Below are 22,897 nucleotides of genomic sequence, written 5' to 3'. Positions count from 1 at the left end.
GGCTCATATGCAGTTCTGCACATGACACACGGGCAGAAAGCGTTAGAATTACACCAGAATCTGAAGCAAAAGGCTTAGTACATCAGGCACAGAGTCTCTTGGTGGTGGATTTGGACTCACATGATCTGAGGACTTCTTGCTCAGCAGGTGAAACAAAGCGATCCATTTAAGTGTGCTTCTCACATCAGGTAAGGCTGCAACAATGGAGTCTGCTGTTGCTTGTCCCTTTCTGGTGGGAGGAGGAATCTTTATGGTGCTGGGAAAGTTGGGCATCCAAGCTCCAAAGTCAAACTGAAAGAACAGACAAGGTCAGGATCCATGTGAGTCAAGATCAGCTCCATTAACCAATTCATTAGGACATAAAAGCCAGTGCTTAGATCATCACTCTTTGAGTTTGGTCCATGCAACTAACCTTTCTATAAGGCCTGTGTTCACAAAGCATCTCAGACACTCTCGTTTAAACATAATCACCAAAAAGAGGGAGAAAGCACCTAATTTTGTTTTCCACCCACAGGTGTCTGCACACTCACTTTTATTAGGTAGGGAGTATATCTATAGAGCTTTTCCTCTCACTTTTTTAAACAAACGTTTAACATCCAGCTTAAGCAACTGTGTGTGTATGAGTTTAACAAAATTAGATTTTGAATTTAATCAGTCTCGCCCAAAACAAAAAGTTTACTTAAGGACTGAAGAGTGAAGATGCCTAACATGTTTTGTGAAATCTGATTCAGTGCATCATGTGAGTAAGAGAGTATATTTGGCACTGGGTGGTAGAAAATATGATAACAATGCATCAATTTTAGTGCATATTCTGTATTTTGGCAAACTATATCCAGCAATGAGGAAGAAATAGATAAGTTAAATTAACTAAATCTTAAGGTTAAGATATGCTACCTACCATGCAGTGACTGTGTGATTTTCAAATAATAGAGCAACAGAGAAATATTCTTACGTTTATACTTCTTGCACAAAAACTGATTAAAAACACAACTTTAATTTTTAACAGCATCCAAAGAAATAGGAGATCTCATGAAGTAAGCCAGTTGCCTGGTGTTTAAGAATTACTGACAGTTTGAGTATATGACTATTATGGCATTATTGCAGTTCATTTCCTACTTATTTGGTTATTTAATAAATCTGAATAAAGAAACCAATGAAAAGTGTTGGTTGTCTTTGGCCAGTTGGCTTTTTCAGAAATTATCCTTGCTGTAGATCACTGGTCTCCAACCCTGGTCCTGGAGAACTACCTTCCTGCAGACTTTAGTTGCAACCTGTATCCAAGGAGCTGCCGTGTCCCTTACTTAACTCTAAAACATATGATCCAGCCAATTAGGTACTTGGTAAGAGGTTGATTAGCAGGTGTGGCAAATTGTGGTTGGAATTACGGTCTGCAGGAAGGTAGCTCTCCAGGACCAGGATTGGAGACCACTGCTGTCAATTAAGCAGGTTGAATTTGATCTGTGGTGCCCAATTCAGGTCCTGAAGGTCTACTACCCTGCAGAGTTTAGCTCCAAACCTAAGCTAACACACCTGATCCAGGTGTGAAGGCCTTCTGTGGCATCCGAATATTAGAGCCATGTGTGTTGGATCTGAACTTTCCAGGGTAGTAGACCAGGATTGGGCATCTGTGGCTTTGATTTTCTAAGGGTTGAAAAAGGATTGACGTAACACTGGTGTTATGTTGATTTTTTGTTAAACTTTTAGTATTGTTTAGATATTAATTCAGGGTGTAAATATGATTAAGAATCAACATTATATAGGAACATTGAATCAATGAAATTAACACTGATGTTAATGATTTAGAATGGATTCTATTATGGTTTGTTATTTTGTTATGGCCTTCCTAGCGTTAATCTAACATGCTAGGTTAGATACACTTTTTGCTGTTATCTACAGTTGGCTATAGATAGTGTTGTCTAGTTATTGACAGGTTTGTATGGATTTCTTAATGACTGGAGTTTAAAAAACTAATAATTAATATGTCTTGTGAACACTGGTACATGTTCAACTTCATTATGAAATGTCACAATCTGCTTTAAACAGTAACTACACCCCACTATTTTCAGCTAACTCCACCCCTGGCTCAACTTTGAAAAATGCTCAAAAATAGGCAGGGCATGCTGGGAGGGGTACTGCAATGATGTACGGGTTTGGAGGAGGGGCTCGGAGGGAAACCAGGTGGACTGGGCTGGTGTTTTTAGAGCTAGTGTATGTTAGCTACTAGCAAATATGGTGACAGAATCAAACAGTACTTTTGCAACTGAGAGGTCTTAAGAGGTCGCCGATTTTTCTCTACTACCATCCCCATCTTCGACGAGGGAAGGTGTTCTGATCAGGCAGTGCGTCTTGAGCCTTAACAGTATGAGCCACTGACACTGGCACCTGAGGCTTTGAGTTGTGATGGGAAACATGCATCGGATGCAACACTGGCAGCTTTATAAAGACTCACAAGAATCCTCACTTAATCAGTCCAACATCTTTATTACAAACTAAGCTTAGATAAACTGGGTTATTTACTGTTGGCACAGACAGCTGGCATATCATAGCCTTGAGAGGTGTGCTGGGGGGAATTAGCTCAGTGCGTGAGTGTAGGTATCTCCTCGCTCTCAGCTCCTGTTTTCATATTTATGAGAGCGGCATGAGTAGGGCATCATCAGGGGTGATAAAATGATATTTTTACAGTTTGGAAAGATGTGTTCACATTTTAAGCAAGGCTGGTATATTTTTATATTACAGAGCAGTGCATTTTAGCTGTTAATGAAAAAAGGTCTTATGGTGTAGTTACTCTTTAAGCAAAATGATATTGTGTAACCTGGCCATTGTTGACTGCAGCATGTTGGACCGACACGGTGAAGATCAACATGGTGACAAACTTGACGAGTTCAGCTACTGTGTGGAAAGACTTGGGGATTCCTAACAGTGGGAAGGAAATAACATTTTAGACGAATGGACAACAGAATTCCTGACAGACAATAGTTTACATGCTTCATTCACAGAAAAACTTAAAATGATTACAGTGTCATTTCCAGTAGGTCTGTTAAGCCAGCCCCAAAATAACTGAAATCACAGCACACACCACTGTTGTCATTTTTCAGAAAGCCGCGTTCTACGATCTCCGTCAGCCACGTCTGGAGCTCAGTGTCCTCCTGGACGTCAGGCTCGGTGTAGTAATGTGCCAATACCCCATGCACAAACCTGGAGGGTTCACAGTTAGCATGACAGCTTGAACATTTACACAGACATCTTCATTGTCATACATGTATAAAAATACTGCCTGGTATATAAGTATGCACTCAAAGTAGCTCCATCATACTTGTGAATGATGTTCCACAGCTTGAGGCCGTCATCTCTGTAGTAGCAATGGGGAATGTTCTCCAGGCCTCTCTCCTTAATGTTGTCCGGCAAACACAGAGAGCTATAGGTCAGACTGGCAGTAGCTCTTTTTAGGAATGTAGTCAGTCCTTTATGTCCTAAAGCAGAGTGCTGTGTGGTAAAGATGTGAAAAGAAGACCCATCACTCAAAAAATCCAGTTAGGCATGAATACTAACATTAATTATCATATACATTTCCACAAAACAGTATACTTTTGGAATGATAAAGATCTTAAAGGAAATATGTATACCATAGCAAAAACTCCATCAGCTGATACCAGCTGTTTCCTCGCCAAGACATTGATTTGGAGAGTGTAGCGAATATGAGGAAACAGAAGCTGTGAGATAAAGAGCAAACCATTGCATTATCTTATTACTAAACAACAGTTCACAAGCTCCTTAACCGTTTCTATTTATGTTTATATCAGTTGATATAAAAAAATTCCATACCTTGATAGCATACCATACCTCAAGCAACCAAAATGCTCAAGAAAATGAAGACCATACAACAGTGTACATTTTCTTGAGTACTTTTGCATGAGGTGCAACTTTCAAGGTATGGAATTTCATTGTCACAGTGCTATTTGGTTCTAACTGGCTTTTATTCAGCTCTGTAGTTTTTCTTTAAGAGTCTGGGGTAAACAAACACTCGTCTGGAGTATTTGTCCCTGTGCAAAAAAAATGTTAAAATGCTAAATAATCATGCTGCCTCAAAAAACAGAAAAAGAGAAGTTGTAAAATAGAGGGGACAACAAATGTACTCAATTTAAATCTATGTGCTCCTGGCAGAAATCAACCTTTGGTCTGGTGGCACTAACTGGAGCAAATGCCCCTATGTGAAGTGGTAACAATTGCCTTGCTGTACATCCTTAAAAAATAGTTCTTCAAGTTAGTAAATGCAAAAGTTCTATTTAGAACTATTAGTGCTATATACTTAAATGGTTCTTTGCATTTATACTAACAATGTTTACTATCCGGTGTCGACCAGAGGAGGATGGGTTCCCCTTCTGAGTCCTGGTTCCTCTCAAGGTTTCTTCCTGTTTCTCTTAGGGAGTTTTTCCTTGCCACTGTCGCCACTGGCTTGCTCATGGGGGCTCGGACCCGGACTTCTTTTTGTAATGCTCATTTCCTTGTAAAGCTGCTTTGTGACAACACCTGTTGTAAAAAGCGCTATATAAATAAACTTTACTTACTTACTACTTACATTGTGAAATGGTTCTTCAGATTGATGGAGAATGTGTTGGATATGGTTCTATATAGCACCAAAAATGGTAGACAGAGCCATTCTCAAAAAGGGTCTATATAGAAAACATTCTCAATCAATCTAAAGAACCATTTCACCATGCAAAAAAACATTTAAGCATAAAATGGTTCTATATAGAATTCATGGTTCTAAATAGAACAATCGCCTTTTTAAAGAACCCTTGAAGAGCCATCTTTTGTAGGAGTGTGCATTACAAGGAGATGTAAGTTTTCATTAGGTTTTTCATCATCAAGAAAGCTTTGTGTTCCTCAAAGTTGTCCTTGTTGATCTCAAGTAGTTCTCTTTTCTGCATGTGTACCAAAGCTTTCCTGTGTTTCTGAAATAAACTGAAATAAAGCGTCCACCTTAAAGAGGGGATGAACAGAGGGCAGGGTGCGCAGGGTTGCCATGGTAAAGACCTCAGCCAACAGGTGAGTGCGTAGCAGATGGAAGTTCAGCCCGTGTTCGTTAAAATCTGCGTTTCTCACGAAGAGCTTTGCCAAAAGCCAGTCATGCTTGGAGTCAGTAGGGAGGAAAATGGGGTTCTCTGCCTCAGGCTTCTGCTTCAGCTAAGAGAAAGAAAGTTTGAAACTTTGAAAGTTTTATTCAACGGAGTGGAAAGGTTTAAACTCTACGAGGAATGGCTCTGGACCCCTGGCGGGTCCTGGCTGGTTTAAGGGGTTAATCCTTGCTTATGTTCATTTGCAGTTAAACACAATAGTAAACAATATCTTCAGCAGTCTGAGGTCTTACCTGGATGGCGATGGGCAGCAGTTTGCCCTGAGGATTGCTGAAGAGTAAGCAAAGAGGGGCAGCCAAATACTGCTGCTTCCCGTCTATCACATTTCCCTCAATTCCATCTAGTCTTGCATAGTCACACAGGAAGATATTTCCCTTCTGATTGAACACATTTAAAGAGAAATCAGAAAAAAGTACAAATGTAATCAGTGGTCAATCACTCAAAGTGCTGTTTTTCACACTGTACCTCCATTTCTTTTTCCAAAGTGCTCTTTTTTGGTAAAGAGGAGATGACCATGTCATTAGTGACTGGAAAGTTCTTGGGCAGCTTTGAGCAACGCTTGATCATCATGGGATTCAGGCTGTTCAGAAACTGGTAGCCAAAGAATGTGTCGGTCATCCAATGTTTCTTGATGTATTCTGGAAAAAAGTATAGACAGATCACTGTGTTATGGTGGTGGTGGTCAGATCTAACAATGCATTCCATGTTTCGAGAAAAAAATACCATGGGTTCCAGTCAAGTTCCTCTTGAGAGCCTCAAGTTCCTCCATGCTGTTCCATGTGTTTGTGGGATGATGAAAGTTGTTTAGTTCTAAGTCCACTGAACTGAAATACAGTAAGAAAAATAGCAAGATGTGTTAAACGTGAACCACCAACACACATATTAATCAAATTACAAGGTGGAACCTACGCTCTCAACAGTGAGTACTGAAACTCCTTTTCCTTCGTGAAGGAGAATCTGATCTCATAAGGCAAACTGCTTGCTGAGTCCGCCTGTACAATGTGAGGCATTTCAGAGTCATACACACTCCATCTGTAAGACACACAGCACACTCCATTACGCTGTTGTAAATGCATATAATTGAGGTCACAGACCACACCTACTTTCAGATTTGGAAAGGAAAATCCACTGTTAATAGACTTCTAGGACTTTCTTTAAATGCCTCTTCTGCTTCTGATGGTATAATTACAAAATTACTTGGAACAATAAAGATGCTTGCCTAGATTAAACCCAACAGGAGCTGGAAGAGTTGAGTTTTGCACAACAAATACTCTACAACACTGGATCATTTTTGAGATAAAAAATAAGTATTGTGTACTGCATCAGCAAAGAACTGCAAGGATTGGACACTTGGGGTCAAGATTTACTATGGTGAGCACAAAATGCATGTTAAAATTTAGCTTGTGCAGCTGATTACACTTACAGAAAAGTCATCTATATCTCACGTGAGTTGTGCAAAAAAAAGTGTTTAAAAGTAAGCATACATTTTTTCACGTGATTACACAAACAAATGTTTTTTCACATGTGAAAATGTGCCAACTTTGAACAGCTGCTTAAATGATGTCACCTGCAAACGTGATAATTTGAACATATGAGGCGTTAAAACATCCACACAGAGTGCGTTACTACCTGCAGACAGAGTAAAACAGAAAGAAGAAATTCTTTATAGAAGAACTGAAAGTTCAGATGGAGGAGGTGAGTCCTAACTGCTTAAAGACAAGCATTTAGGGCGATCAGTGTTACCAGAATAAATAAGGTTAAAACAAAATTAGCAAACTATCACATTTAATAACATATATTAAATCTAAAGTACATGTCCTCAGTTTTAAGCCTCACATTGACAGTGCAAATAAGACAAGATTTTTTCTAGAGGTTGGTAATTTGACAAAAATATATCACAATACTTCATGACATTTTTACAATACATGATATATGTCACAATATTTTGTTTTTTCAGAGATTTAATGTGAACCTGCAGAAACATATATAAAAACACCACAATAATAATAACAATAATAATAATAAACCTACAACTACAACAATTTTTATTCAATCCTTTACAAAATGCACTAAACCAAATAAAACAAGCCTAATTCTGCTCACTTTGTAATGAAACATTGTTAGTCAGTGTTCTGTAAGTACTGATGATATCCATGATATGCTCAGAAAAGCGTGTTATGGTATAATTTATCAACACCCACAGTCAGCACAGTCAGACCATATCTCACACTGCATGATGCTAAGAACTTTTTCTTTTCTCCCATTTCAATTTTCTGTCTTTTTTCATTGACTTATCTAAAAAGAATATAGAGAAACTGCAGCTTGTACACAGTTCTCACTCCAATACAGAGGAATAAACGATGTTTTACAAAGCTTTTCTCTGGTTTTTATATGTATTGTGACATTTGACATTTTATGAGCAATGATTTATTTCTTTTTTTTTATTTTATATATTTGTATATATCTATGTTTCCTCTCTGAGCTTCACTACCTTGTTTTAACCATTTTGTTGTTTCTACTTTTTCTGTATTTTTTATTGTTAACTTTAGTATTATTTTTTATACATTCTTATTTTTATTTCATTTTGTTTTCTCTATTTTCTATTCTTCTCTTATACTGTTTTTTATGTGCATAAGTAAGTCTGCACAGTGCTAAACTGGAGGCTGTGAGGTTTCATTGCTTATTTCCTGTATTAGCCACGTAGCTCCGGTGCAAAACTAAAAGAAGCATCCAATGGGAAAACACATCACATCAGACTGGTTAGACTGATTTTGGAGGGGTGTCACTTACCTGAAGTCCTCACGTTTTCTTGCAGCATCTTCACGCCGATGGCGAATGGCTATCTCCTCTGTGTCCTTGTGGCTTAACTTAGCTACACAGAAAATGGGAAAATGAATAAATCCAAATAAATCTGATTATTCAATCATTTTTATATTATAAACATTTACAGCCAGTTCCATTATTATTGGCAGCTTTGGTAAAGATGGGTAAAAAAAGGTCAAGAAAAAATGTCCTTGTGGTTAATTAGCTTAATTTCACTCTGAAATTACCTTCAACTGAAGTAAATTGAGTGTTAGAAGACAAAAACCCTCATCAAAATATACATGATATGAAGTTGAGTTTCTTTTTATAAGTGGCAAGATGTTCCATTTAAATAAGGCAGCTTTTTTATTTCTTCTGTAATAGAACAGAATAGAAAGTAGACAGAAAGTAGATAGAAACCTGTTAATTTAAAACAGTGAAAGTAGAAGTACTAACATCTTAGGCAGCATCACTCTTGGAGTAGCTTCCTAAAGCTATGTACTGTCATGATGACTTGAGGGAATGTCTTTGAGGCGAAAGGGAAGGCAGGAATGGTGTCTCAATGCATTGCAGACAAAGCACACAAATGAAGTGTCACAAGCTGCGTCAGTTTCTCCTCCAACACCCTTATAATCATGCGTGGATTTAAAGGGGTGGCTAAAGTGGCTAGTGCCGTCCTTGAAATGTGATTAGCCACCCAAGACACCACCCGGAGATTTCAGCCACATCATTGGCTTCCACCTCACTGTGGAGCAGTTGTTTGCGCCTTTAGGAGGAGAGTTGTTTTGCTTTCGGCAATCAGCATTGCAACTGTCTGACCTCTAAACCCTCCCACCCACTTGCACACCCTGTCGAAACTCCCTAACACCCCTTTGCCACCCCTGGTAAATTTTCTAGATCTACCACAGCTTATAACACATCCTAACATGTGTGATCAATATTGGGGTGAGCATAAATATAAATTTGCATATTCTTACACTGCTATATTTGTGGTTACAAACCTGTAGCCTCTCTGAGAATTGCCTTCTTCTTAGGAGACAACCACTGGTAACACGGGAACAGCAGCCGGCGTCCTTCAGGTTCAGTGACAATAACTTTGGAACAGAACCAGTAATCTTCAAACACAAGTGCCTTGAGCTCCAACTGAACCAGAAAGAACGTTCCAAGACTTTCTTTGCAGGACACAGTCAGCGTCTTCTGTTGGAGAATGTATTATTCAGATTACTAACATGCTGTTAGGATACTATGGGGCATGCCAATGCAATGCAAGTTATGAGTGAAGTACATCTCCCTGAAAACCTTCTGCCACATACAGTGCAGAAGCACCCGATTAGTTAGTTGAATGTTTGTATGTTATTGTTTGACAAGTGTCCCCAGCGATGCTACAGTCACCTGTGGCTGGAAGTATAATTGGTCTCTCTCTCAGTTGTAGGTCGGCCTGATCTCTCTCTCTGCTAACGCAACGGTCGGCATTGAGCTGTCCAATAATGCTTTGTTTACAGGCTGCCACTAATCAACGTTATCAATAATGGCAATAATAAAAAATTGTTGGCAATGAATCTTGCTATCGATTAGCTGATGTTTGCACTTCCCGCTTGAATGAAAGAGGAAAAATCCAGATGGCTCAGACTACAGCACAGGACAAAATCTGGGAACACCATTTTAACTTTATCTAAGAGTGGTTTCCTGTGAGAATAATGACAGTGTGTCGGTCATTAGTGACAATCTCAAGGAAACACATTCACGGGAGAAAATGACAAAAGCTCAGCATGTGAGTAAACCACAGCAAAACTGTAGAGTTAAAAAACAGCATGTTGTTGGCTTTTCAACAGAGATGTTACAAATGAAGAGACCAGTCACTGTTAAAATGTGAATGGGAAAGTTTGTAAATGTCCCACCCCTCAATACAAAGTGCCAATCATCTCTTTCATCTTGATAAAAGTAAAATAGACGATGGGTGAGGTGGGTGTTTTATGTTTGAAAGACAATTTTGCAAAAGGAGAATTAATCCTTGTATTTTTACTTTCTTAAAAGAAACACTGATTATGATGTGGAATATAGACTTTTTGACTTGATTATTGAATTGAAAATGAAATTGAAGCCATAATGAACCAATTAATCAATTATGGAAATCGTTGTTAGTTGTAGCCCTACTTCTGTTAGTGGCAGACCAAAAAGATTTCATGGGCTGGCTTCCTGTGACTTAGAGGAAGCCTTCACTTTCCTAGCTTGGTAGTATTACATGACAGGTGAGACCTAGGTGGAACTGGCCACAACTAAATTGAGAAGAAAATTGGTCCAAAAAAAAAGTCATTATTGTAAAAAGATCTTGGTGAATTAGCATTTCAAACACACTCAACACTGGCAAATAATTAAGCAATAGAACATAAATGGGAGTGTGTGTCATTGCTATAATTAATTGGCTATATTGCCCTAGATTATCATACAGAGCTAATTTATGTCATTGCACTGTTTCATCCAAACAGAGCCAGCAAACCTTCAGGATTATATTTTTGCATTCATTAAAGAACAAGGTTCTTATATATGCATCACTGTAAGCCAGCTCCTGATGGCTTTGAGGGATCATCAGTAGGATAGCTCCAAAAGTCTACCATCGTAGTCAATTAGTGTTTAATATACATAGAAATATGTATATTTTTAGTGGTCAGGAAGAAGTGTCATTTTTTTAGAGAAAGAAAGTAACAAATTGCAACTACTCCTGTTCTAGTACTTTTTTGCAGTAATGGTACTTTTTTGGGTAGAATTACATCATAGTGCTTAAGTTGTAATTAATATCAAACTGCAAAATACTTTTATTTATAATGTTAATATATCAAAAGACCCCAGAAGCTTCCCTTAATGCACAGTTTAAGATAAGTGCCAGGCTAAGTTTAAGAATGTTTAAGAATGTTCTTAAAAAGGTGAGAAGAGTTTTGTGCATCCAGTCCCAGGATTAATGCTAAGACTCATTTAAAACCATCACTAAACATAATGTAATGGTAAAAAAAAGAATATATTGTAATAAAATGCAAGAAACTTACTGAACAGCCTGGTATGCCTGTAAAGCGATCAAGGATTTGTGGTTCACTGCTACCCTTTGTACCAATGAGTTTGATGAAGACGGCATTGGCGTTCCCAGCAGTGAAAGCATCACCTGTGAAGACTTCAACTGTGTATTTCACCATGGTTTCCCTGGAATAAAGATATTTAAAAACATTCTTTTTTGATGGGGTTCAGTGCCACCTTCTTTTAAAAAGAAGTCATTGGCACTGCAAAGTCAACAAACAATTCATTCCATCAATTGTTTCAAGCCTGATTTATCAGTCTTCCTACAAAATATATTTATATGGCCAATATGAACTGGGGCTTTGATCTGGGAGGACTCTGGGAATTCAAAATTTACAAAGAGAAAGGAACCCTGATATTTGTGTCTTTCATTTTATTTTCAGTAATGCTGTGCATGCAGTGTTTTGTACTATTTTACAGTAGTCAACATTCTATATACATTAGTCTGGAAAACATGCCTTTCATGATAAATTACCTCTGAAATCTATCCTGTATTGGTGCATTTCACCTGCTGCAGTACAGTTCACTCTTTATTTATGTTTGTCGCCCTGCTAGTTAAGACCACTGGCTCGCTAGTAATCCAATCACATTATTGTGGACAGACTGCTTTTGGAGTTTCTTTGATGTAAATGGTTTCAGTGCTTTATCAATCACTGTTAGTTGTTAGGTCAAGCTGAGCAGTAGTCCCTACCCCTCTATTGTGCACCAATGCCGATATGACACCTATACTGTAAATCAGGTTTAACATCTACCCAGATGTCATGGAAAATGATCATTTTCATTTCCCAATTAAGGGGAAACTGCACCAGAGTATCTAATGTACGCTGATAAAATGCACACATACATATACAAGAACACATACATGTAAATACACAGTTCATGTAACAGGTAAGTGTCAAACCTCGAACTGGTGGACTCTCTCCTTTAGCAGCTTTCTTTTATATAAATCAGTGGTCTTGCTTAATGTGGCTTCCCAGCATGCATTTTGCATGTCATGATGTTGTAACAACAGTGTGTCTCAGTGCTGAAAAATAGCGGTTAGTGTGTTGAACTTTTCCACATTGCCAAATTGCCACAACATCAAATGTAAATGCTGCCTCAACATCGTCATCATCATCATCATCATCATCAACATCATCATCACCATCATCACCATCATCATCCACAACCGCTTAGTCCAGATAGGGTTACAGTGCTGCCTCACAAGTGAAAGTTAATGTCCTGACATTACTTTTCAGTATTCACTCACACATCTCCTCCAAACTTCATGTGGCCTTCAGATTAGCTCAAGAAGAGTGCGTAGAGAGCTTCATGGAATGGGTTTCTATGGCCGAGCAGCTGCATCCAAGCCTTACAAAACCAAGCGCAATGCAAAGCGTCAAATGCAGTGGTGTAAAGCACTGCCACTGGACCCTAGAGCAGTAGAGACGTGTTCTCTGGGGTGACAATTCATGCTTCTTCATCTGGCAATCCGATGGACGAGTCTGGGTTTGGCTCTTGCCAGGAGAACAGTACTTGTCTGACTGCATTGTGCCAAGTGTAAAGTTTTGGTGGAGGGGAGTTAAGGTGTGGGGTTGTTTTTCAGGAATTGGACTCGGCGCCTTAGTTCCAGTGAACAGAACTCTTAATGCTTCAGCAGACCAAGAGATTTTGGACAATTTCATGCTCCCAACTTGGAGCGTGAAAGGAACAATTTGGGGAGGACCCTTCCTGTTCCAACATAACTGCGCACCAGTGCACAAAGCAAGGTCCATAAAGACATGGATGAGCGAGTTTGGTGTGGAAGAACTTGACTGGCCTGCACAGAGTCCTGACCTCAACCTGACAGAACACCTTTGGGATGAATTAGAGCAGAAACTGCGAGCCAGGCCTTCTCGTCCAACATCAGTGTCTGACCTCACAAATGCGCTTCTGGAAGAATGGTCAAAAATTCCCACAAAACTCCTAACCCTTGTGGAAAGCCTTCCCAGAAGGGTTCAAGCTGTTATAGCTGCAAAGGGTGCAGTGACATCATATTAAACCCTATGGATTAAGAATGGGATGTCACTCAAGTTCATATGCGTGTAAAGGCAGACAAGCGAATACTTTTGGCAATATAGTGTACATTAACTCCAGCATTTAAGACCATGTATTGTTAAAACTGTGTCAGAACAATCAGCAGAGCCTTATTTTACTGCAAGAGGATTATTTTATTTTTACCCAAAAATCTAATTCTGTTGTGGAGCCGCAACAGGGTCACATGTTGCTGACTCCTGGTATACAGCATGTGTGCTGCATACCTGAACATCTCAAGAAGTAAAAGTCAAGTTCTTCCACACCAAACTCGCTCATCCAGCGGAAAGTAACGTCTATGGCCGAACCACATCTATTCTTTGGTTAGCTGATAACCTTTTACTGCTCTCTGTGTAGTTTCATCGCTTTTTCCACATTGAATCTCATAAATCCCTCCAAAACTCTGGTGCCAGAATGTAACTGCTGCACCATTTAAGGTGGAATGGGAAAATTCAAACGAATTCCAACGACAAGAAGCTGGCAAAAAAGAAGCTGACTTCAGCTTAGTGCCATTTGTAAGGTTTAATGTTAAAGGCTAATGTTAACTGGCAATTATGCAACGATGTACCTCAGGCAATATGCAGAAAAAACTGTATCAAATTAATTTCCACAGGCAGTAAATATATAAACTAATGCATTGCCTGTTTTAAAAGTAACGACTAATGTGCAATACATTACTTTTTCTGAGTAACGACCCCAATACTGGTGGGAGGCAATGTTTGTTTATTTGAGTTCAAGCTGCATCTATAACCAATTTGGAGCTACTAAGTAAGGACAGCTCAAAAAAGCAACATAAGCCAGTTTGACCAATTTGTACCTTTTAAATAAACAAAATAAATTTGTTAAGCACAATTATTTGTATGTAAACTAATTAGCCAGGTCTAAGCTGAGAGAGCAGTAAAATACCTGACTATAAACTGATTTAATCCCAGCTATTTGTACACTGGCTTCACAACCATGTACTCAAGAAAGGCCCTAAGGCCTAGTTTTCTCCTCAGGGACCGTCCAAATAGTTTTGTCTGCTTTGAACAAAAAAAGTTAGTCAACCATATATGCACTTTGCTAGATATGTATTTTTACAAATTTAAAGCCAGTGTGCTTGTGCTTTTCACAGCCGAGAAGATGAAGATGTACAACCCTTGGAGATGTCACCATAGAGCACCACAGAGGAGTTGCTAATGGCATCCCAAAGCCAGCTGTCACAACAGCAGTCAGAGAGCTCCCCAACCTAGCAGTTGCCCAAAGGGTCATCCTCACTGCCCCTCAGCTACAAACCGTCAAAGACTTTATGACTTTATTTAACTCAAGAATTTGTAAAAGAATTTTGATATTAAATTCAATGGTTTAACATTAAAATGGCTTAAGTGTCAAATATGCTATTAGACACAAATCATGCTTTTTACGACACAGCTAAAACTGACTGAAGAAACTTCCTCTTTAGTGGTTTTCTACACCATTATCTTCTCAGAAGTCATGAGGAGCCAGTGTTTTTACAATGCTGCAGAATCATTACTGGTTGCAAAACATGTGTTAAACAATGCCAGTAGTCGCCCCAGAATTGTGCAAATGTGCAAGTGTAGAGATAGCAAACAAATCAGCACTTCCTGTTACTGATATAACTGCTGTACAACACTGTGCAAACCTCACCTGCATGCCACTGACCCTCCTAATGATACTACTACATGGACAAAAGTACTGGGACATCTACACATTACACCTCCAGAAGCTTTTATGATATTCCAATGTAAATCCATAGGCCTTAATATGGAGTTGGTCCCCCCTTTGGAGCTATAACAGTTTCCACTCTTCTGGGAAGTTTTCTACAAGATTTGGAGTGTGTCTGTTGGAATTTTCACCCATTCTTTCAGAAGAGCATTTGTGAGGTCAGACACTGATGTTGGACGAAAGGGCCTGGCTCACAATATCTGTCCTAGTTCATCCCAAAGGTGTTCGGTAGGGTTGATGTCAGTCAAGTTCTTCCACACCAAACTCACCCAACCATGCCTTTATGGACGTTGCTTTGTGCACTGGGGCTCAGTCATGCTGGAACAGAAAAGGTCCTTCCCCAAACTGTTCCCATAAAGTTGGAAGCAAACAATTGTCCAAAATGTTTTGGTTTGCTGAAGCTTTCCTTTCACTGGAACTAAGGGGCCTATGCCAACCCCATCCCTCCTCCACCAAACTGTACAGTTGGCGTAATGCAGTCAGATAATGTTCTCCTGGCATTCGCCAAACCTAGACTCATCCATCAGACTGTCAGATAGAGAAAAGTGATTCATCCATAGAATATGTTTCCACTGCTCCAGAGTCCAGTGGTGGCGTGCTTTACACCACTCCCCCAGGTGCTTGGCATTGTGCATTTGATCTAAGGCTTGTTTGTAGTTGCTCAGCCATGGAAACCCATTTCATGAAGTTCCTAATGATCAATTCTTTTGCTAATGTTGCTTCCAGAGGCAATTTGGAACTCTTTAGTGAGTGATAAAGCAGAGGATAGGCACTGTGTGCCTCAGCACTTGGAGGCCCCACTCTGTGAGGTTGCATGGCCTGACGCTTTGTGGCTTAAGCTGTTGTTGATCCTAGGTGCTTCCATTTCACAATAATAGCACTTACAGTTGACAAGGGCAGATCTATCAGGGCAGAAACTTCACAAAATGACTTGTGGCAAAGGTGGCATCCTATGACAGAGCCATGTTTAGAGTCACTGAGTTCATCAGCATGACTCATTCTATTGCCAGTGCTAAATCACATACTGCATCCATCACAACAGCATGGCTTTGCAGACAAAGAGTCCGGGTGCTGACCTGGCCCACCTGCAGTCCAGACCTTTCACCAATAGGAAAACATTTGGTGCATAATGAAACGAAAAATCTGGCAAAGAAGACCCAGGACTGTTGAACAACTAGAATCCTACATCAGACAAGAATAGGACAATATTCCTCTCCCAAGACTCCAGCAATTGGTCTCCTCATTTCCCAGACGTTTACAGACTGTTGTTAAAAGAAGAGGGGATGCTACACAATGGTAGACACGGCCCTGTCCCAACTTTTTAAAGATGCGTTGCTGCCATCAAGTTCTAAATGAGTTACTATTTTTCATGAAATGGTAAAATGTCTCACTTTCAACATCTGATATGTGTTCTATGTTCTATTATAAAATATAAAATATAAAAAATATAAAATATGGGTCTATAAGATTTGCAAATCATCACATTCTGTTTTTATTTACATTTTACAAAGCTTTCCAAATTTTTTGGAATTTGGGTTGTAGCACAGATGTTTCATTATCAATTTTTATTCCTTAAACAAATTATTCTGTTGCTGTTGCCAAGCAATGCTAACTTGCCTGAAAAATAAACATAGCTCCAGCATGTTTAATGGTAGTGGACTCAGACTGCATTCAGGTGCACATCAGAAGATTGTATATAAGCAATGCTTAACTAGTAAATACGTAGTGTTCCCTCTAGCATTTTTTCAGCAGCCGCAGTAGGCCAGACCCTCTAGGAGTCAAAACCAGTGTAAAAACTTGTGTAAAAAAGAAGAAAGGTTGTGTTATAAGTCACAGCTCATAAACTCATGTGTCATCTAGAATCCCGCATTTACTAGGAGCACAATTTACAAATGGGAGAATTGGTATTTCGCAGTTTCCAACACCACTTGAACGCAGCATTATTTCAACTCGGTTTTTCCGAAACACAATCACTCAGCTTGATCAATGGTGTGCAACTAGCGCTTTAGTCCCACTTACACTTACCAATCAAAACAATTGCCTGTATGTAATGTATCATTTTGTAGAGTGAATGTGATTTTTGTTACATTTTTCAAAGAAAGGAAAGAAATAAAATTCACTTTTACATTTTGTATCTGTTATTTCTGACGAAAACAAAAAAATACTCATTTCTCTGTTTCTTTAGATTTAAAAACAAACATCAAATAACCATCAACCATAACTTTCATTTTTTAAATTTCTGTTTCTGACATAAAAATAGAAACACCAAAAGATACATGGACCATGGTGGTCAGCACATCACCGTTATGGTGATTTTTGCAATCCTACCCATCAGTGCTATACCACTATGCTTTTTATATAAACAAAAATAATACCAAAAACATCAGATTTTGAATATGTGTACATATTTCCAATTAGTCCATTGATAAACATGTTTAGATGTTGTTGTGATTTGTGTTACACATTTTAAATGTAAATGATAATCAGTCAAAGACTCTGGCATCTCTACCACTAGTTGACCATCATAAAGGGGCTATTTGTGAATGAACATCAGTTAAATACAAGTGTTAAAAACATTTCAGGTCTTTCAAAAGTACATCTATGCCCAAGTATGGACTTTTCCACAAGTTGAGCTGTAATAAACCTCATAAGCCATGACTGGACATCAGGCATGACTGTGCGTTCAGACTTGGTAGGTATGGTTTGATTAAAACGATCCCTGGTGCGATGGCTCTGTTAGTGCGATTCGCGAGAGCACTGTTTTTTTTTATTAAAAGTTTTGAATGTATTCACATTATATACTAACCAACGGGTACACAATAAATTGGGACAAGAATGAATGTGGAATGGTAAGTCCATAAAGGTAAATGACTGATGACTTAAGGTCACAGACAGAGCTAAATAAATTTTAAGCTAGGGTTAAAAATAATAGGTTTCACACATTATAATCAACTGGCCTGGGACAAATCTCAACCATCAGCTTCCAGTTCAGCATAGATGGATAATAGAGAGGGGGGGGGCGGGTGTAGAAAGTCAGACAGTTGGAGAGAGACTCATTTTTCCTTCTCCAGGACTTGAGAGAGCAGAAATGATACAGAGAACTAAATAAAGGCAACATCTGAAAAACAAGAGACTAGAGGAGAGAATGCAGTGATAAGCAAACAGTGTGAACCATGAAATTATTAATTAAAACAGAGATGCCCAGTCCTGGTCCTGGAGATCTACCACCCTGGAGAGTTCAAATTCAACACACCTGGATCTAAAATTCAGACGGCCCCTGAAGGCTGTCAGTACCTGGATCAGGTGTTTTAGAGTCAGTGTTGGGGGTAACATGGTACAAAATAAAGCGTTTTTTCTGTAATAAAGTCATGTAACACATATAATACAGTTACTGACTTAGGAATCATATCACTTGCATTACGCATATGTCTCAAAAAGAACAAAACCAATTACGCCAAGCACATTTATAACAAATTTCCTCTATATAGATTATGTGTGCCTGTACTTGGATGTAATCAGCATGCACATGTACTACCTTCACCAACTGACTGGGTGACTTTGAATAAAATAAGAGCAGCGGACATGCAGGAAGAGCCATAAACTTAATCTCCAAGCTTGTCTACACAGACTAGACTCTATTTTCATTCAGAATGTAAACTTTTACTCAGGATATTATTTTGAGGCAGCTGTTTCTAGGTGTTCAAACAGCATTCAGTCAGTCATAATTTAATTCAAGCTTAACTGGTCATGTCTTGTTCAAAGGCAGGGATGGTGACAGGCCCTTTAAATGATTTTCCTTCTGATTGGCTGTTTCTTTCTAAATAAAGTACTGAAAGGACTATTGGATTGTGCTTTCCAGATATTTATATGGGTATTAAAGAGGGTAACACTTTACATTAAGGGTCGCTAGTCAATCATTAAATATTTAATAATCAATTATTAGTTTCCCATTATTTAGTTATTAGTTAACTCTTCATTAAGCATTAGCTATTACTTAGTAATTGATTAAGCACTTATCAATTAGTAATTAAGTACACTGTTAGTTGATAAGTTAGTTTGTGGCTTACTTACTCATTATCTGTGTGCTAATTGCTGCTTATTACATTGTTAATTAACTAATAAGTATTTTTCTTCATATAAAGAAGTAACGTGATAACTTACTAGCACTTGTGTGTTAATCCCGCTAATTATCTGTTAATTAACTTTCCATCACCTCCATATATTCAGTTGCTTCACTTTTCTCACTTTGGTTCATTAAAGATGCTTATGGTCACATCCGTAAGATGAGTGCACACAAATTCATGGACGGTTTTGTTATTCATCACGTTCATCTTGGCATATCTGTACTCATATCTGGTAGGAGTGCATGTAAACTTGGGCGTAAATGCTGGATATGTGGCTAATTAACCCAAACTATTATCAACATAATCTGTAATTGCAAAAATAAGAACAATAGAAAATTTCAATAATACTAATTTGTGTGCATGACAGTCCAGTACAAAAGTGGATGTACTTACTTTACATGCACATTGATATAAACAAGTGCTGCAACTATTTCATGTTCCATTTAAAGACACATAACACTGTGCTTTTGTTGTCATACACTGCAATAATACAGCGTTTATTTTAGGGAATTAATTACACTAAACAATCACTCTACTATGTTAACAACACTGAGTATTTTGTTTTATTTCACATTTTATTTTTTCCAGTTGTTTTCATTTTAATACTATTAAGTTTGGTCAGCAGGGGACGAGTGCACTCACTGCTGGACATCAAACTCCACCCATGAGCACGGCCATTAGCTTTCATGCCAAACACTGCCGTTTTATTGGCTGGCTACTGAAACATCTGCATGAATTAGTGTGTGCTGCATGTAAATGATATGTAAATGAGGTGATGGTAGGCTGGTTTCATGCACTGAAGCTGATTTATCATTTATGCTTACTTAACCATTAATTACTGCTTTTGTGTCCCTCCAAGTAAAGTGAGAACACAAAAGCAGTAATTAATGATTAAGTAAGAGGAATTTAAGAAGCAATGAATGGTTGATTAAGTGGAATTTAAGAAATAATTAATGGTCAAAATGTAAAGATCTAATGGCCATGGGCCCTTTTCACAAAGAGTCGCGATTACGTCCGGATTAAGCATTAGCAGTGAACTATAATGCTCAAATACTGAGCTACAACAGACATATGTTAGTTTTTGTGCACTATCATGACAAAAGGAAGTTAATGGAAGCACTGATTTAACTGTAAACACAGCTAAAATGCTGTGTGTGGTGTAGCCCTGCTTACTGCTGCTGCAGCTGCTTACATCAAGCAGTGTCTCTGTAGTTGTACAACATGCCAGCGATTTCTGTAATATTTTTGTTTTCAAAAGAAATTAAAGTTCTTCTGTGTAGTATGAATTTGGTATACGTTGTTTGGCTGTAGCTAGCTAGCAACGCTAGAAGCCATTTCTAACTGTAGCTGTATTCCCAAAATAAGGAAGCTAGTTAGCTTTCATTAGCTGCTGCCACCAGCCGGCTAACGTGGAGCAGGTTCTGTGACACATTTAGCTACAGGATGCAGCGACTTCTGACATAAACACAAACAAAAACTTTTATATGTAAAGTCTATTTGATAGACATCGTTTAAACTGTATTAGCTTACGGCAGGCTAGCAGGCTACAGTCGCTAATTAGCTAGCCTACCATTAGCAGTTTGAGAAATACCAGCTTCGTATGAGCATCAAACTTTAAAGCTAAGTTAGCTCTAACGCTGGCTATGTTAGCGATCTGCCAAACAGCATTATTCTTATTGTTTCATGGCAATCTTTGAAGCAGCACTTTAGAAAACATCCACCTTTCACTGCTCAGTCAAAAACGCGACTCCTAGCGGAAAAAAAAAACATCTGAAAAAGCTGCTTCATGTTAGCCGGGCTAGTTTGGTTAGCAGTAGCTTCTAGCCAGTATAGCTAGCTTAATATAAACAGAGTCTATAACATTCATGCTACATATAAAAGTTCTTCTTTCTGTTGAAAACTGAAGATTACCGAAATCGCTGGCGTGTTGTACAAAGACACAGAGACGGCTTGACGTGAAGCAGCTGCAGCAGAACTGCAGTAAAAACAACATACAGCATCTCAGCTCTGTTTACAGTTAAATCAGAGCTTCCATGCACTTATTCTCGCTGTTTGTCAGAACCGTGCAGGAAAACTCAAATACAGCTGTTGTAGCTCAGTGTTTGAGCGTTACAGTTCACTACTAAACATTTTGACATCGCGTCTGCAGTAGCTTTATGGAAAGTGAGTTTTACCCTGCTAATGCTTAAACCGGAAGTAATCACGAATCTTGTGAAAAGGGCCCATTAATCATCAAAGTTACGTAAAAAAGAACACCTTTTTTGCCTTTTATAAGGTTTGAACTGCTCTGCGTCTGATTCATAACAATTTTGTACGATGTGGAAACAAGTGGAGATCTGAGCATAAATGATAAATCAGCTTCAGTGCATGAAACCAGCCTACCATCACCTCATTTACATATCATTTACATGCAGCACACACTAATTCATGCAGATGTTTCAGTAGCCAGCCAATAAAACGGCAGTGTTTGGCATGAAAGCTAATGGCCGTGCTCATGGGTGGAGTTTGATGTCCAGCAGTGAGTGCACTCGTCCCCTGCTGACCAAACTTAATAGTATTAAAATGAAAACAACTGGAAAAAATAAAATGTGAAATAAAACAAAATACTCAGTGTTGTTAACATAGTAGAGTGATTGTTTAGTGTAATTAATTCCCTAAAATAAACGCTGTATTATTGCAGTGTATGACAACAAAAGCACAGTGTTATGTGTCTTTAAATGGAACATGAAATAGTTGCAGCACTTGTTTATATCAATGTGCATGTAAAGTAAGTACATCCACTTTTGTACTGGACTGTCATGCACACAAATTAGTATTATTGCTGCTGTGCTTTCCTGTCCGAGACAGAGCAGTTTCCAGGCCAGACAGTAATGCTAATTATGGTCCTCGTTTTGAAGCACTCCAGGACAACTGCCTGGCTCATGGAAATATAGAAGATGTCTGAGCACCTGGCCAGGTATGTTGTCAAAACAGGATGCTTTCTGTGGCTCAACTCTGGAAAGGGTTGTCTTAACATCTACTGTGGTCTTCTTCACCGGGTGGTTGTTTCGTGCTTGCAACTATGTGCAGGAATCGTTCTGAACACTCTGAGAGGCATCACCATCACAGACATGTGATGTCACTTTGTAGTCATTGATTGCCCAAATTCCCTGACACATACACTATATTGCCAAAAGTATTCGCTCGTCTGCCTTCACATGCATATGAAATTGAGTGACATCCCATTCTTAATCCATAGGGTTTAATATGATGTCAGCCCACCCTTTGCAGCTATAACAGCTTCAACTCTTCTGGGAAGGCTTTCCACAAGGTTTAGGGGTGTGTTTATGGGAATTTTTGACCATTGCTCCAGAAGAGCATTTGTGAGGTCAGACACTGATGTTGGACGAGAAGGCCTGGCTCACAGTCTCCGCTCTAATTCATCCCAAAGGTGTTCTATCGGGTTGTTCTATCACTCATCCATGTCTTTATGGACCTTGCTTTGTGCATTGGTGCGCAGTCATGTTGGAACAGGAAGGGGCCATCCCCGAACTGTTCCCACAAAGTTGGGAGCATGAAATTGTCCAAAATCTCTTGGTCTGCTGAAGCATTAAGAGTTCCGTTCACTGGCACTAAGGGGCCAAGCCCAACTCCTGAAAAACAACCCCACACCATAACTCCCCTCCACCAAACTTTACACTTGGCACAATGCAGTCAGACAAGTACTGTTCTCCTGGCAAGAGCCAAACCCAGACTCGTCCATCGGATTGCCAGATGGAGAAGCATGAATTGTCATCCCAGAGAACATGTCTCCACTGCTCTAGAGTCCAGTGGCGGCGCTTTACACCACTGCATTCGATGCTTTGCATTGCGCTTGGTGATGTAAGGCTTGGATGCAGCTGCTCGGCCATGGAAACCCATTCCATGAAGCTCTCTACGCACTCTTCTTGAGCTAATCTGAAGGCCACATGAAGTTTGGAGGTCTGTAGCGATTGACGCCGCAGAAAGTTGGCG

General features: G+C 39.1%; 1 protein-coding gene across 2 annotated transcripts in view; it reads right to left on the bottom strand.

The window, feature by feature from the left end:
- The window catches only part of LOC118810850 (polyunsaturated fatty acid lipoxygenase ALOX15B-like), a 38,951-nt gene that overhangs the window by 2,604 nt on the left and 13,450 nt on the right, over positions 1-22,897 (bottom strand). For both annotated transcript variants that reach the window (XM_036574945.1, XM_036574946.1), the window contains exons 2-14: positions 10,979-11,129; positions 8,939-9,134; positions 7,926-8,007; positions 6,045-6,167; positions 5,859-5,959; positions 5,601-5,773; positions 5,369-5,512; positions 4,981-5,184; positions 3,624-3,710; positions 3,314-3,483; positions 3,077-3,195; positions 2,813-2,913; positions 121-291 (exon numbers count right to left, since the gene is read on the bottom strand). In XM_036574945.1, coding sequence (XP_036430838.1) covers positions 121-291; positions 2,813-2,913; positions 3,077-3,195; positions 3,314-3,483; positions 3,624-3,710; positions 4,981-5,184; positions 5,369-5,512; positions 5,601-5,773; positions 5,859-5,959; positions 6,045-6,167; positions 7,926-8,007; positions 8,939-9,134; positions 10,979-11,129 — 1,822 coding nt within the window. The remainder of the gene's footprint in view (positions 1-120; positions 292-2,812; positions 2,914-3,076; positions 3,196-3,313; positions 3,484-3,623; positions 3,711-4,980; positions 5,185-5,368; positions 5,513-5,600; positions 5,774-5,858; positions 5,960-6,044; positions 6,168-7,925; positions 8,008-8,938; positions 9,135-10,978; positions 11,130-22,897) is intronic.

This window comes from Colossoma macropomum, unplaced genomic scaffold, assembly GCF_904425465.1.
Source record: "Colossoma macropomum unplaced genomic scaffold, Colossoma_macropomum, whole genome shotgun sequence".
Lineage (NCBI taxonomy): Eukaryota > Metazoa > Chordata > Actinopteri > Characiformes > Serrasalmidae > Colossoma > Colossoma macropomum.
The sequence above is the reverse complement of the archived record's forward strand: the minus strand, read 5'-3'. Positions and strand labels throughout refer to the sequence as shown.